Source organism: Plecotus auritus (genome assembly GCF_963455305.1).
Source record: "Plecotus auritus genome assembly, chromosome: 3".
Lineage (NCBI taxonomy): Eukaryota > Metazoa > Chordata > Mammalia > Chiroptera > Vespertilionidae > Plecotus > Plecotus auritus.
Genome location: NC_137772.1, coordinates 212,038,640 through 212,055,002, shown reverse-complemented (window position 1 = coordinate 212,055,002; position 16,363 = coordinate 212,038,640). Strand labels below are relative to the sequence as shown.

At 40.1% G+C, this 16,363-nt stretch overlaps 1 protein-coding gene across 2 annotated transcripts in view; it reads right to left on the bottom strand.

Moving 5' to 3' along the window:
- The window catches only part of UTP20 (UTP20 small subunit processome component), a 91,786-nt gene that overhangs the window by 42,344 nt on the left and 33,079 nt on the right, over positions 1-16,363 (bottom strand). For both annotated transcript variants that reach the window (XR_013960086.1, XM_080659299.1), the window contains exons 22-27: positions 15,541-15,723; positions 13,181-13,271; positions 11,979-12,064; positions 11,264-11,389; positions 7,638-7,804; positions 5,772-5,980 (exon numbers count right to left, since the gene is read on the bottom strand). Coding sequence is in view for 1 of the 2 variants with exons in the window: in XM_080659299.1 (XP_080515425.1) it covers positions 5,772-5,980; positions 7,638-7,804; positions 11,264-11,389; positions 11,979-12,064; positions 13,181-13,271; positions 15,541-15,723 (862 nt within the window). In the remaining variant the exon portion in view is untranslated. The remainder of the gene's footprint in view (positions 1-5,771; positions 5,981-7,637; positions 7,805-11,263; positions 11,390-11,978; positions 12,065-13,180; positions 13,272-15,540; positions 15,724-16,363) is intronic.

Sequence of the window (16,363 nt, the reverse complement as noted above, 5' to 3'; positions counted from 1 at the left end):
TCAATTGTGGACTTTAGTTTCTAGAATCTAGATGAATCACCAACAGGCCTGGGTTTATGCATGTTTCCAAGTTACTCCATTGTTTAAATGTAAAGAAAAACAAAGCCAAACCAAAGCTACCCTCACAATAAACATCTGAGTGCCAGTCAATACCTCGGAGGATCTGAAAGACCCAAAAGTAAATGTGTAATGTAGTTAAAACACACAAAGGTAGAACTTTAACTTATTTAAGCAATATTACTGTGCAATAATTCATTATAGCACCTCATAGAATTCTTTGGATTTGTCCAAGAATTTTTTTTAAAAAAATAAGAGAAATGCCTACCTCTCAAGAAGCTTAGCATCTCACTGACTAATGAACTGTGAAATTGCCCAAATGATCCTCTGAGTTACTGATTGTTGACACAGGAGTAAGGCTGTATTACTGATTGACTTCTACCTTAACCAAAAAGGCGGAGGACTTACAGAGGGTTTATAAATCCTTTACCCAGCCCTAGCTGGCATTGCTCAGTGATTAGAGAGTTGGACCGTGCACCAAAGGGTCGTGGGTTCGATTCGTACCTGGGTTGTAGCTTCGATCCGCGGCCCCGACTGGGGCGCGTGTGGGAGGCAACCAATTGATGTGTTTCTCACATATTGATGTTTCTCTCTCTACTCTTCCCTCCATCCCTTCCACTCTTTCTAAAATTCAATGAAAAAAATATCCTAGGGTGAGGATTAACAACAACAAAAGAACACACACAAAAAAACCTTTAACCATTCAGGATTTAATGTATCCATGTAGAGATAAAGTCACTGTCACTGGCTATAATGCATAAAAGAAAATTCTCACATAATGCTTCCTATCATCCTCAAACTCTCATAACATAATTTTCCAAAATCTCTCTTTTCTTTAATTCTCACCCAAGGATAGGTTATTTTATTGAGTTTAGAGAGGGAGATAGAGAGAAACATCGATGTGAGAGAGAAACATTAATCGGCTGCCTCCCATAGGTGCCCCACCAGGGATTGAACCTGCTCTGACCCTATTGTGCATGGGTCAATGCTCCAACCACCTGAGTCACACCGGCCAGGGCTCCAAGACCTCTTCTCAGCTTCCACTCTCGGCCTCCGCACAGTCTATTTTCCACAAAGGAATCAAAGTGATATTCTTAAAACATCCAACTGAGCTTATCATCCCCCTACTACAAACCCCTCAGGGGTTTCCCAGTACACCTGGAAGTAAAGTCAGCTCCTTGGCACAGCCCATGAGGCCCTACCTGCCTCTTGAGCTCATTACACGATTCTTCCCACTCCTTGTGCTCTAGCCACCTCATCCTTCTGCCCTGTTCTCAGAAAGGGCCGAGACTGTTCTACTTCAGGGACTTTAGGCTACAAATCATGATCTCTGCCCCAAATGTTCTTCCCATGGACCAATAGGTGCACACTCAAATATTACCTCCTGTGTGAGGATCCTGACCACCCTAGTTAAAGCAGCACCCGTCTACTCCGTTTGGTCACTCCCTATCACATTCTCTTATTTTATCTTAAACTAGAGGCCCAGTGCGCAAAATCGCGTGGTAGTCCACCGCCCCTCCCACCCGTGTGTGCCTTGCTGCGCTTGCGCCCCGCCTACCCGCCTGCAGCTGCTCCCAGCATTTGAACTCTCCTAAGGGTTGTTGGGAGGGAGTTTCCAATCCCACTCCTTTTCCTCTAATAGTTTTCCTGCCCCTGTCCCTATGCTGGTCAGGAGAGCCTCTGGCTGCTCCCCCTCAAGGGCTAATCAGGGGAAAGAGCCTTTGACCTTGGCTATAAAGGCACTTGTCTAATCACTGAGCTTATTAGGCCCCCCGGAGTCCAGATGCATAAGTTACTTCAAACAAACATTTTTGGGGTGTGTGTGAAAACTAGGTCTCTGATATTGAGAGGAAAAAACTATTGCTTTAAAATAATGACACCTATTTCAAATATTGTAATGAAAGTATGAAAAAAAACCCATCACATAAAAAGGCTGCAAAATGTTATTTAACTTTGAAGACAGTAATAACTGAAAATAACAGGTTTCTTTCAGGCCACATCCTAAAAAGGTAGCTACTTTTTTATGTCTTAGGCCAATGGTCGGCAAACTGCGGCTCACGAGCCACATGCGGCTCGTGAGCCTCAGTTTGCCGCTCTGTTGACTAATGAGTTTGCCGACCACTGACCTAGACTCTCAATTCCAATAATTACAGGCTGTTGTCACTCCTTGTGATTAAGCCCCTATCCCAGTGGTCGGCAAACTCATTAGACAACAGAGCGGCAAATCGCATCCTCGCGAGCTGCATGTGGCTCGCGAGCTGCAGTTTGCCTACCACTGTCTTAGGCCTATACAAAGGTCTTAAAAGACCCCTGACCCTGCCTTCTGAAGATTTTAAGTTAACACGTTTGTCTTAAAAACTGTGAGGTGCCTAATTTTAAAAACAACTGGCCACACCTCCTTCCTCAACCATATTGTCACATCATCCAAGTTATACTTTATAAACAGCCTTGATGTGTTTACATTCGTGCAAAAAGTACACAAAGTGGGTAAACTACTTTGGCCTTACAAGTATATATTTAGTAATCACTTAGTTTATTATTTTATTTTGTGAAATGAGAATTGATCGACCAAACCTTTCAAACAGACCCACCAGACGATAAATATCACCATATGTTTGATTAACAGTACATTTGGGCATAAACACTTCAACTACAGCTTTGTGTTTAGTATCAAAAACCTTTTCTTGTGTGCGTGTTTTCACTACAGATCCCTTGCTCTGGATTACATTTTGAAAACTGCCTATTACAGGTACACTTCTGAGAAACAGATGCATTTATGCACACCTTTTCACACACAAATGTCCATATGACACCTGCGCCACGCTCCCAGCACATGCCCACCGCGTGTGTGCAGCCAGGCACCCGGGTCCCAGCATAAACAGGCTGCCCCCGAACACATGGGAGCCCCACCGGCCTCCCCAGCAAAGTTAACCGACGTCACAACACTGGCTGTGGCACGAACCTTTCCACCCCCACGGGGCCTGGGGCCACGCAGTCCACACCCACCCAAGCCACTCTACCTGGGGCTCTGAGCGGGGTGGGGGTAGGGGCGGGGTGGCCAGTGCCAGGAGGCACCTCAGAGTTCCAGCGGGTCTTTATTTTTAAAAGACTGTGCCACACCGCACCGGCCTGGGTGAGGGGCTGCCAGCAGTTTGCAGCCCAGCCATGCCCGTGATCGTGGCAGGGGTCCCCTCTGGGGCACTGGGCTGGCCAGGGCGAGGGGCCACATACGGGTGGGAGGGGTTGGCTAGCCACCCCACCCTCAATCAGATGGTCTGATCAGATGGTCTTTGGTCGTTACGGTGTTACGATCACTGGGTTTTTATTATATAGATTCTTCACATCTTCATGTCTCTCCTTAACATGTTCCTGCTTTCCTCTACTTTTGTGAATATATGGAGTGCATTTCTAATAGCTGTCTTAAGTCTTTATCTAATTCTATCATCTATATGTCATTTCTGGGTCTGCTTCTATTGACTAGTTTTTGTCCTCATCATGAATAAAATTGTCCTCCTCCTTGGGATGCCTGGTAAAACTTGCCTGAATATCAGACACTGTGAATTTTATTATTTTTAAAATAATTTGAATGTTTTTGAGTTTTGTTCTGGGATGCAATTCATTTACTTGGGAAAAGTGTGATCTTTTTCAGCTTTATAAGGTGGTGCCAAAGCAGCCTTAATCCCAGGGCTAATTTGGGTCTATTCCTGAGGCAATCGCCTGTCAAGGACTCTTCCTGATGCCCCAGGTACCATGAGGTTTCTGCTCTAGATATTGGACTCCCAGACCGATGTTAGCTGGAGGACTGTCTGCCTGCTCCTTTCTGGTGATTTTCCCATTCCAGTCAAATGGAGCAACAGGGATCAGATTTAGCTTCCCCTCTCTGACACTAGACAATATAACAGAATATATGAAACAACTAGAGGCCTGGTGCACAAAATTTGTGCACTTGGTGGGGGCATCCCTCAGCCAGCCTGGGTCCTCTCACAGTCGGGGAGCCCTTGGGGAATGTCCAGCAGTCAGACATCCTTAGTGCTGCCATGGAGGCGGGAGAGGCTCCCGCCACAGCCGCTGCACTCACCAGCTCAGGGCTTCTGGCTGAGCGGCGCTCCCCCTGTGGGAGTGCACTGCCCGCCAGGGGACAGCTCCTGCATTGAGCATCTGCCCCCTAGTGGTCAGTGCGTGTCATAGCGACCGGTTGTTTTGCTGTTCGGTCGATTTGCATATTAGCCTTTTATTATATAGGATAATTTTCAGACACTGGACAGCAGGCAGCAGATGACAGTAAGCCCCAATAGGGAAGAAACAGATGAAGTGAGCCCTACACATTGCCTATCATTCTACCTGGAGAGTTTCAGGCATCAGTGTGAGAAGGCAAAGTCCAGTCATCTTTCCAAGATGAGAAGACAGAGCCATGGGACTTGAGGGGGTGGGCTGAGGCAGCTAAAATTCACAGGGAAGAGGGTACTAGACAGGAGAGAGCTCCACAAAGAATTACATTTAGAGATCTATAAATAGGTCTCATTTTATTTTCCTGTCACTTTTCTCCCCACGGTACTGAGTCTTAATCTTTTCCATTCCCCACCTAGAACATTGCCTGGTAGACAGCACAGATGATTTAAGCATTTACTGAACAAGGAAAGGAACAAGTGCTTTGTTCACTCTCCATCCCCAGTGCTTAGATCAGTACCACACACAGAGTAGGGCTCAATTAATATTTGCTGAAGAAATGACTGAAAAAATGAAAACAAAACAGTGCCTACCAAAATGGAGGGTGCATTCTAAACCTCTGGATCTTGGTAATCAGAGAATATTATTTCATTACTAAAGCAGATTTATATCTATACACAGCCCCCAAAAGCAGCATAAATTTTGGCTGTCAATTTTCAGTTATCATGGCCATATTTGAGAGGCAGTTCACCAGGCAACTCCATAAAACAAATGAAATAACTTTAGCCAAATTAAAGCTGTGTCTATTTATCATGAGCTGAGAATCCACAGCAAAAATCTGAGTCTGAATTTTCACCTTACGTCCTATTTTCTCCAGAAGCCTTTAGCCCATAAAGACATTAAGTTTCCCTGAACTCCAGAGTTTACTGATGTTCACACACCTATTTCAACAGAGCATACTAACTATTGTCTTGAATACAACTCAGAAAATATTTACTCAACAGCACCTTGTGAAGTCTCTTTTTTTGCAGTTGGCTAGCTGGCTTGTCTTGCCTGGCCTTGCTTCTTATCTATAGTCAAAACATAGCAAGTACAGCAATCAAGCATCTACTGTTAAAAGAGCTCTGGGTAACTCTGTCAAAACAACAAGGATGATGCTAACAGTACTCTATTCATTCTCCAGCCGTCCGGATAAATGAACATTGGAAGATGTCCTTCATCTCTAGGCTCCTAAAATTAAAACCTAAGAAACATCAGCTCAACTCTGCTCTGCCCGACTTTGGTTTCTGAGATGCATATGGAACTCACTCTCTATTATTTTATATCCTTTTAAAATATACACTTGATGTAATTTGCATTTTCTGACCATACATAAATACTGCTAACAATGAAGATCTCCATTATATGAAAAACTGTTTTAAAGACACTTTGCATAAGACAGATTTAACCTGGAAGGATGTGAAGTATTCAAGTCCCAACCAATTTCCCATATACAACACAGACACTTACTAGCCCCCCAAAAAGCATATACAGAGAATCTCTCTCACCTTTTCTCGTTGGTCAAGGATATGTGACACAGTCGCTGTCATGCAGAGCAGTATCTGCAAGATCTTTGGTAGGTATGGACTGATCAGATGGCTAATGTTCTTCAATACTATTTCAAGGCTATTTAAGATACCATGCTGGCGACCTACAGGAAGAACTTTAGACAAATCCAAATCTTTCACTGCCTGGATGACTGCAGAATGGCATTCTCCTAGGGAAAGAGAGGAACAGAGATATCATGTAAAAGGCAATAGTAGTTTGTTATTATCTTGTTATAGTTACAGCTTATTGTTATCATTGTTATTATAGATTCCTTTCAATTTCCCTCAGTAATACAGTATTTTCTATTGTTATAGTAATTTATAGATGATAATATACTTTCCTCATTGATTTTCTACTTCTGTTCCTTACCAAATGTTCAATGAGCTAGGTATGTTAGGTTTCACTAGTATTATCACTTTATAGATGAGGAAACTGAGGGATAAAAGAGTAAGAAACTTGTGACAGAACTAAGTCTCTAAGCCCAATTCTCATCCTAATTATACTATTCTCAAAATGCAAGCTACTAATTTATTCCATCTAGAAACTCTCCCAGCATTTTCTCTCTCAGCTTCCAATGACTATGCTGACTTCAGAGTTTCATAGAAAATGTGTGGCTACATTATAAGCTCCTGGAGGGCTGAGAATCAAATGTTTTATTTCTCTTGTAACCCTTGGGAAATAAATGAAACAACAGTCCTTTATAAACTTACTTCATAATTTACTTAAAAGACTTGAATTTTTATTGCTTGAGCTTTACTTCTAACCAAATGGTATAAGATGATAGCTTGCTGATTCACATACCCAAGTGTTCCATCCATGAGAGTATCATTTATAGCTGCCCTCTTAACCAGAGGCTATTACACTGAACAAAATCTCGTATTCATTAGAGCCAACTTCCCTCACAGAGCAACATTATGCTGAGTGAAAACCTTTTGAACTGCTGGATCCATTTTCCCAGAAAAAATACAAAACAAATGCCACACATTACCCTACAAATAAATATATATGTTTGCCTAAAGCAATTATGAAACTGGATTAGAGGTTTTGTAGTCAAAAAGATCTGGACTAGAATTCTAACCATTTTCTAGTTGAGAGGCAATGGACAAAATACTTCCTTCTCTAAGCCTCAGTTTCTACATTTATAAAATGGGGGCAAAAGTTAATGATACCTCCTGTGGTTGTTTTAAGGTTTAACTGAATTGTCTGTAAAGGGACCTGTCCTAACATCTGGCATAAAGTTAGCACTCAATAAACGTTAGCCATTATTATTAATTACTAACATGCATACCAGAGAACATACCACAGAGCCTTACAGCTCACTGAATACACTTATTACACCTACTTCATTTAGACTGTGAGGTTGAGAGCAGAGATTTTAGATACTCTATTTCCAACAGAGTTTTGGGTTACAGGAGGTATTCAACAAATCATTAATCAGTAGATGAATGACTCAGTGAATGCATAACACCAAGACAATTAAGTTTAATTTTGTAGCATGCTTTAAGATTCTAAGGAGAAGCCTATTCGTTGTATGTAGATGAGTACCAGTCTCAAATGGCCTAACTGCAAAGCAGCAATAACAAAATACACATTTTCTAATCAGGGGATTCCTAACACATGGGTGCCTATCAGCTGTGATCAATTGTGAGCTCCATCTAATACAATCAAAGTTTAAAATGAATTGCATTTCAACCAAAAAGTCCCCCACTGAGGCTGGGAGGAGCAACAACATCAGAAAGATACCAAAGAGCAGGACACCTAGCCTGAGACATTAGAAGTCTACAGCAGACAACACACATTCAGAGTGTCAGGAGATTGACAGCTACCATTCTTGAAGTGCTTCACAGGTTCAAACAGCAGGTCTAAGAATATTTGGATCTCCTCTGGTTGGGTCCCAGCCAGGAACCTCAGAACAATGGCCATGCGGGTGCCTGAAGCAGATTTCCCCTGAGTTTTACTCCCAGTCTTATTCTTCATTCGCCCATACAAAATCCTAAAATGTCAAAAGAACATTATTTTGTTTGCACATTAACCCTAAAACACAATACTATGTGTTTTATTTTCCTGAAAAGGGGAGCATAGCAACTCAACAGATTTAAATGAATAAACTATAAAACAAGGAAAAATGAAATAGAATCCGGATATTAAACATGGAAATTTAGTTAAACATCAACACCCACACACACAAACAAGGCTAAGGGAAGCAGGAAGAAGGAAATAATAACGAAGAAAAAAGTGCAATTAAAGTAGGTAAGCAAAAGGTAAGTCTAAAGAAAGAATGAAAACAAGTATATATAGATTAAAAGGAAATAAAATGAGAATACAAGTACAATAAAGGAACTAGAAAGATTTCAATTAAATGGGTAATTTTCTGGGGGGAAAATCACATGTATAAATAAGCAAAATAACTTCAGAAGAAAACCTAAATAGGCCAGTAATCATGAGTTGTTGTAGTAAAATATAGGAATGTTAAAAAATGCTTAAAGAATATGAGAAAAGTTAAAAAATGTTTGAGTTAAGTTAAAACTTAAAGTCTGATATTAAAGATACATTCCCCACTGCCCTGAAGCGTGTGTACCCCAGAGGTAAGGATTTGAACTGACGCAGAGTAACTTGTGTCAAGATAAAAACTTGCTTGAGTGATGTACTCTCGTTAGCCCCCTCACCGTGTTTAAGATTAACATATGTGCATTGACGTAAATCATTGATAGCCACCTGGGCTGCTATGGGTACGAACAAGCTTTAAATATGGACCCTGCCAGCCAACGATGCTTGCATTGTCGAGACATTACAAAGGCCCGTCCCTTTGTCGGTCTGACAAAGGATGCCGCTCCATGCTCCGCTTCCTGCCAGATGACAGAAGAACGGCCAGTAATCCCCAATTGAGATGCAACCGAGCTCTTGGGAGAACAACTCCAGACCCCTGCACCCGGACCAGACCAGCCTAGCTGCCGGACCACAGAGGACAACACCACGGGGATCCCTAACGAAGTTTGTGCCCGCAGCTGCTCAGGAATTTGTGTGAGTAATAAAAAGCTGTGTGATTTGCAACTGCAAACGCTTCATGTGGTGTAATTCCTCCGGCAGTTCATTGAATTAAGTTGTGTACACTTAAACTTAAAATTAAAGCCTTTGGTCTTTATGGTCCTAAGCCTGCCCTCGGTCCTGCTGATGCAGAGCAGACTTGAATGTCCCAAATCCTGCAGTTAAAGTTTATCTCAAGGGACGCCTTAGATGAATGCCCCAGATCCTTTCCTGGGATCTACTTGGGACATGAGTAAACGTGGAACTCATGAAGTTTTACAGATACATTTTTTAAACATTCAAGAAAAAACCATTTCCAAGAAAGAAAGCAAGAAACAGTCCTTTCTCATTTATGAAAGGTGATCTAACTGTGATAATTGAGAAGGGTTAAGGGACAAAACTATATACTAGTCTTCCTGTGAACATAAAACACAACATTTCTAAATACAGTATCCAATGCTGCATTAAAACAAGATAAATAAGGATTACCCCTGAAATGCAAGAAAGAATAATTAATAAAATCTATTAGATTAATATAGGTCAATGGTTCACAGGAAAAAATTATTACATGCTTAATAGGCATTCTAATAAAATTTAACATCCATTCCTGATGACATACTAAGTAACCTAGTAATAAAAGCTACTTTCTTTAGCATGATAAAACTTTCTGACGTAATGTCTTAGTCGTATTAGCAAAAAAATTTTCTCTTTGTGAACCTCTGAACAGTGTCTCAGGGACAGCCCATCAAGACGGAGCAGACCACACTTTAAAAGTGGCTGTTCTGCCTGGCCAATGTGGCTCCGCAGTTAAGCATCGACCCCAAAACCAAGAGGTCGCTGTTTCAATTCCCTGTCAGGGCACATGGCCAGGTTGTGGGCTCAATCCCCAGCAGAGGCCATGCAGGAGGCAGCCGATACATGATATTCCTCTCTCATTGATGTTTCCATCTCCTTATCCCTCTCCCTTCCTCTCTCTATAAAAATCAATTAAAACACACACACACACACACACCCCACACACACACACACATATATATATATATTTTTTAAAGTGGCTCTTCTACAGATTGACAAATGTGAGAGGGAAGGTGGGGTAGGTGGGAAGAGATTAACCGAAGAACTTATATGCATAACTCATGGACACAGACAATAGTGCGGTGAAGGCCTGGGAGGGTGGGGGCAGATGCAGGGTGGAGGGGGTCAATGGGGAAAAAAAGGGGACATCTACAATACTTTCGACAATAAAGATAAATCCTCTCCCCCCTCCACTCCCCCCCAAAAGTGGCTGTTCTAGAAGCATTACTGTTACATCCAGGAGCAACACAAGAATAATCACCACCACCACCACCAGCACCATCACCTCCACACTTAGTTCTTCTAGGCTATGTAGGCAATATGAACATTAAAAAACAAAAAACAAAACCAATAAAAAAAACAACAACAACAGAAAAAGAGATTTTATATCATAAAAGAGAACAAAAATTAATTTGACCAATATTTACTAGAGGCCATAGAGTTCACCTTCTAGCTAGGGAAATAAGAAGAGCTATGTTGGATGACTGAGTATAGTGAAGAAAAATAAATAGAGGTAAGGGACTAGAGTGATAAGGGTGTGACCTTATATAATGAGGTCAGGGAAGGCATCTCGGATAATGATTCTGGAGATGAGGCTGAGTGAAGAGGAGTTAGCTGTTATGTGTTCCAAGCAGAGGCATGACAAGTCCAAGGACTCTAAAGTGGGCTCTGAGGGCACAGTAAATGGAAGAGATATGGTCAGAGAGGCTGTCTGGACTAGGCCATTCTAGGCCCCCTAAAGAGCAGTAAGGGCTTTCTATTTTATTCTCAGTAAAATGGTACCTCGAAGGGTTTATAATAGAGACTAACAATCTGACTGATGACTGTCATTTACTACTATTTTTTTTGAGCAAGAAAATCCAATGAAAAATATTAAAACTAATAACAAAGTTTTGTGATGGAATGGTTAAATAAATAACACAAAAAGTCAATACCTTTTATATCTCATATTTAGTTACATACTAAATAAAGGAATTATTTTTATTACTTCTCAATAGTAAAACTTAGAGCAATGTCGAATTTCACAACTACTGAAAGAACCATAATACTATTAATATTCACAATTGTTTTTGTGATCCACTATTAAAAAAATCAGTATTTAGCCAGGCTCAGTGGTTGAGCATCAACTCATGAACCAGGAGGCCACGGTTAAATTCCCGGAATTCCCGGTCAGGGCACATGCCTGGGTTGCGGGTCGATCACCAATAGTGGGTGTGCAGGAGGCAGCCGATCAATGATTCTCTCTCATCATTGATGTTTCTGTCTCTCTCTCCCTCTCCCTTCCTCTTTGAAATCAATAAAAACATATATTTAAAAATATAAAAATAAACCAGAATTTAAACAGTACAAATACCTCATCAGAACAGGAAACAGATCTGCTCGGTGGGCTGTTTTCACTACTGTATTATCTTCTGAAATGCTAAAATGCACTATCTCTTCCTTAAAGCTTCTGTCTTCAAGCAATCTCTGCAAACTTTCCCTTTAAAAATAGAATACAGCACAAATCACCACTTAATAATCAACAGTACTTTTTAAAAAATTGCAGTATGGTAAAGTACTATGTGTAACAAAAAATAGATACTAACGAATAGTCTATAAAGTAGTTGACATCCATAAAGGAAAATCTTCACAGAAATACCTCCCAAAATGATAGGTTCTCAATTTTTAAAAGATAAAAGGGATTATAAAGAGTTAGACTTAGTCAATAATTCAACTGTTTCAAAGAGCATAATACAAAAGCTTTCTTCAGTTTTTTAAAGTGATTGTTATGATTTGCTTAGTCAACAAAATGTTAAGACATTATATAAACAAGGAAAAATGATATAATGTTCTCAACACATATTTTTAAATTAATATTCTCTTTCCCACCTTATTATTATGTATATGGAGAAGCACTCTTAACAAATAAATATACTCCCAGTTTTAATTTCTTACCTAAAATAGCATTATGATTTCTTTAGAAAAGAAGAAATCCAAGGCCTTAATAAAATTATTTTAGAAGAGGCTCTCAGGTAAAAAGATAAAAATCAACCAAAGAAATAGCATTTCTTTAGCTTCAAATAACTTACCTATAAGGGAGAATATGCGGATGTTTATACGTCATTATGCAATCCAGGGTTATTTTTTGTACCATCTGATCTTGGTGAAGCAACAACTAAGGATGATATTTCATAGAATAAATCAATGAAGTCTCATACTTGCATACCATGGGATAGTAATTTATTTGTGTTAATCTATAAAATTAGGTTTCTTAGAATTCAAATTTTTAGATGTGGTTTAATGCTGATTCCTGACAAAAGCCTAACATTTCCCTGAGGTTAAACAAGGATGAAGAGAATATGAGCAAAGGACAAAATAAAAACAAAACTCTAACATCTGCATCCCGTACACCAGACCTTCGGGTCTGTCAGTCTTTTGGCCAAGACCAATTCCCTATACAATCAGGATTTACACCAAATGAGCTGGTCCTGTGCTGAGCAAAAGCTCTTGATAAAACCGTGAAGGTAACAGCTGTCAGTATAATGCCAGGAGAGACCTACTCTGAGGCCTCTCTGATCATCCAGTTCAGAACTTGGCTTCCTGTGGTCACCTGAGACTTGAGCTCTGGCTTTACAAACAAATTAGATCTGAATTATGGGAAGACATGGATAAGTTCTGCTGCAATGCCAAAATGAAATGTTTCATCTAAAAAACATCCAAATGGAGAAAGAAAATTTTGTTTCCCAAATGGCTGAGAATGACATCCAATTTTTACTCAGCTTCTGACATTAAATTTTTTTCTTCAATCTTTCCTGGAATTTAGGGTCATATATTGTGGCTGTTAACAGACCATTCTGCCAACTACCTGCTTCCACTCAATATAACAGATCCTGAAATTCTAGCCTTCCATCAGGCTAACTTACCAAGAAGTGAAAAGTAGCCAACTGCTGTTGGCACAACATGCACTCTCTTCTAAAAGCTACTTCCCATGATATAATTATGTTAATACAGCCCGTCAATGTTTGGTCACTCAAAATGCTTTTAAAATCAACTAAATTAGTACTGTCTAAAACTGTTTCTCAAGATACAGAAAATGTCTATTAGTTTAAAATATATATATTTAAAAATATTATAAATATATATGTACACTATAAGAGATATTATAAAAAATATTAGAATGCAGACAGGGCTCTATTCAGCAATTATTGAAAACCTAAAAGTTATTTTGGCAAAGAAAATGGAAAAGAATAGTTCACAAATAATTGCAGAGGCAAGACTTTATTTTACTTACCTGAAGATAGAGCTCATATAATTTGGATTCCAGATACAAGGCCCGTGGATTCGAAAACTTAGAGAAAACTTGCAAATGAGCGATTAATTGCCTTAAAAAAATTAAAGAACAGAGATTATTTTCTTTAGATGAAGTACTCACCAATTTTAGTTTCTCTGACAATTATTCCAAAAACGTTGGCTAGGTCACAGTACCCACTTATGTAATGAAACACCAATCAAGGTGCTGCGATGAAAGTATTTTGTAGATGTTAACATCTACAATAAAGGAACTTTGATAAGAGATTACCTTCAATAACGTGATGGGTCTCATCCAATCAGTTGAAGGCCTTAACAAAAATGGGTAATTCCCAAAGAAGGAATTCTATTACAAGACTAGAACAGAAATCTTACCCTCCGGATTTCAGACTCAAGATTACAGCATCAAATCCTGCCTGAGTTTCCAGCTTGCTATTCTGCCCTGAAAATTCTGGGCTTGCTGGTTCCTGCAACCACGTGAGCCAAAACACATCTCTTTATCCATCCATCCATATATTCATGCATACGTAAGCATGCATGCATCTCCATTCCACTGGCTCGGTTTCTCTAAAGAGCCCTGACTAATGCAATGTCCACTGTAATTACTTATCATTGGGTGCTTGCAGCTTAACAAAAAACTTCTAAATGATCCTACTGACACATCCACTCCTCTCCCAACAGTTATGAAGTATTTTTTTATGTTCCACTTAGCCTTAAAGAGCCAAAGACAACAGGAACTAATCTGCACGTCCTCATTAAATACTTGCCAGTGAGGGGTGTGTTCCACAAAGGATTATTAACTTGGACTATGAATATACTCAGATGGCACCAAGAACATGATTTTCAACCATGGTGTATATTAGCAATAGCCTAGGTCTGGCTACAGGGGACAGAAAAATTAAGGCATGGACCTTATCCTATAAGAGTTTCTGATTTTCATGGAAGATATATAAATAGGAGTAGCCCCAGGATGGAGGTATAAATGGCTGTTAGGAAAGATTGAAGGAGGGTGAAATAACTGTAGTTTTAAAGGACAAGAAAAGCCTCAGTGAGGGACCTGTGTCTTGAAGCACAAACAGTTTCACTTGGCAGAAACAAGGCAGGGACACAGTAAAAAGAGGGAAGGTTCAGGGTAAGAAAGGAAGAGGTCTGACTGGGTAACTTATTCATTTGTTCGCCAAATAGGACTAATATTTTGCTGGCTATTATGCTGAAGGACATGAAGAAGAAAACAGCAATGTGTCTTAGAAAAAAGTGTGGGGAACAGACCATTCACAGTTGTGAGAAGGCAGAAGCAGAGAAGGAACTTTAGTTGCACGAAACTTGGCCTTGACCTTTCTTCTTCTGTATTTTACATTCCATTTCCATAAGCTGGCGAGCCCTTCCCTGCCCTAGCTGCTGGCAAACTTTCGTCTTTCAGCTTCTAAGGCACCTTATACTTTGTACAAATCTTCTTCCTTTTATGGTAGAATTAAGTCATTTTTTACTGTGTTCCCATAACTTCTTTAAACATATTTCCTCTAAAAAGATATTTCACCAGGCATTCAACCTTGCTTCCTGCAATGCGGAGGCTATGTACCGTCCATATCTGCAGCCCAGCACTTAGCAAAAGGCACTCAATACAGTTGATTAATGGGCGAACTAATAAATGGCTCATGGGAGAAATTCAACAAATAGATGTAGGTTGAGATCTAAAGTGTTAAAAAATAACAGTGGCACCAAATCCAGTGGATCTCTGATACCGCAATTAAGATGATTTTCAAGTTGCTGGAGTAACTTCTATAAGCATGATCACTTCTTACTTTTCTAAGGTTTCTAACAATTTAGGTAAATGAGTTACCCACAGGAATAGAAGATAATATAACAGCATGAAGAAAAGGTAACCAGAAGGAGACAAGTCAAAAGGCAAAGCCAAAGTGCTGACATGCTCATTTATAAGAGGACAGATGTTCTATTACTCGCTTCCCTAGCACACAAACACGATGCCCTGGCGCTATGAAAAGGCAACACAGGTCAAAGACCATTTAACAGCTCTGGGCAATATCATGCACAGAAAAAGCTATCATTAGATGATTCCAACTCTAACATTCTATGGCTAAACAAGAACGAAATAAAAAGCAAATAACCAAAATGCTTGGAAGATGACAGTTTTCTTTGGGCTCTAAAAAAAAAATAAACGAAGTAAAAAATAAACCCAGAGAGATACAGCACTTATGTAAAACGTAAATAGTTATCTGAGCAGGTGATCTCGTCCAAGGCCATTTCCCATCAAGGCCCTGAGAGTTACCCCCATTCCGCCGAGAACCGTGGGTGTGTGATCTCTAGTAGCAATGCTGAACTTACTTGGTTGCAGCTCGTCTTGTCGTTTTCTTCTGTGAGGGTTCATCTTGGGGCACCTCCTCTTCCACCAACTCTTCATCGTCTCCAGCAGCAGCTTCTTCTGTTTCCTCCTCTGCCACTCCTTTGTTTTTTCTTCTCAGATCCTGGGTTGGAGCGACCTGCAGATCTGCTGGGTAATACTCGTTGCTGCAGTGGAAAGAGTGACACAAGGCAGATGAAGCTGAAATGTCCTAATTCTGTTTGTGACAGACGTCCATCCACAGTTCACAGAATCTCATGTGGAAGAGACATCAGAGGCACTTCTAAAACATTATTCTGTTGTAGTCCACCCCTCGGAAGGACCCTACTTCACAAGTCAATCACTAACTGCAGAAGACAGTCCATCGTCATACTGTTGAAGATATTTGAAATGTCTACTTCGGACCGAGCTGAAATTAGCCTCCCTGTCTCTGAAAACACAACCAGGGCAGGCAGGAATAGGGGTGAATGACAGTAAATACCGAGGTGGGCAAAAGTAGGTTTATAGTTGTGAGTACACAAAACACAGTTTGTGCTTGTGCTATTATTATTATAATATTTATTTGTATCACAACTATAAACCTACTTTTGCCAATTGCTGAATTGAAAGTATAGCATTAAGACCATGTTGGTCACTTTAAAACCAGATACATTCTACTTTGTAGAGGGCTGTAACAAAATTCAGTCCTCTAGGTATGGGGACTGATAAAACAGATGGAACTATCAACTGCATAGCTTTTGAGGGCAGTCACAGACTCAACTGAATGTCCAGGCAATAAAAACCAGTAGTTCTTTATGTCTGTTTCCT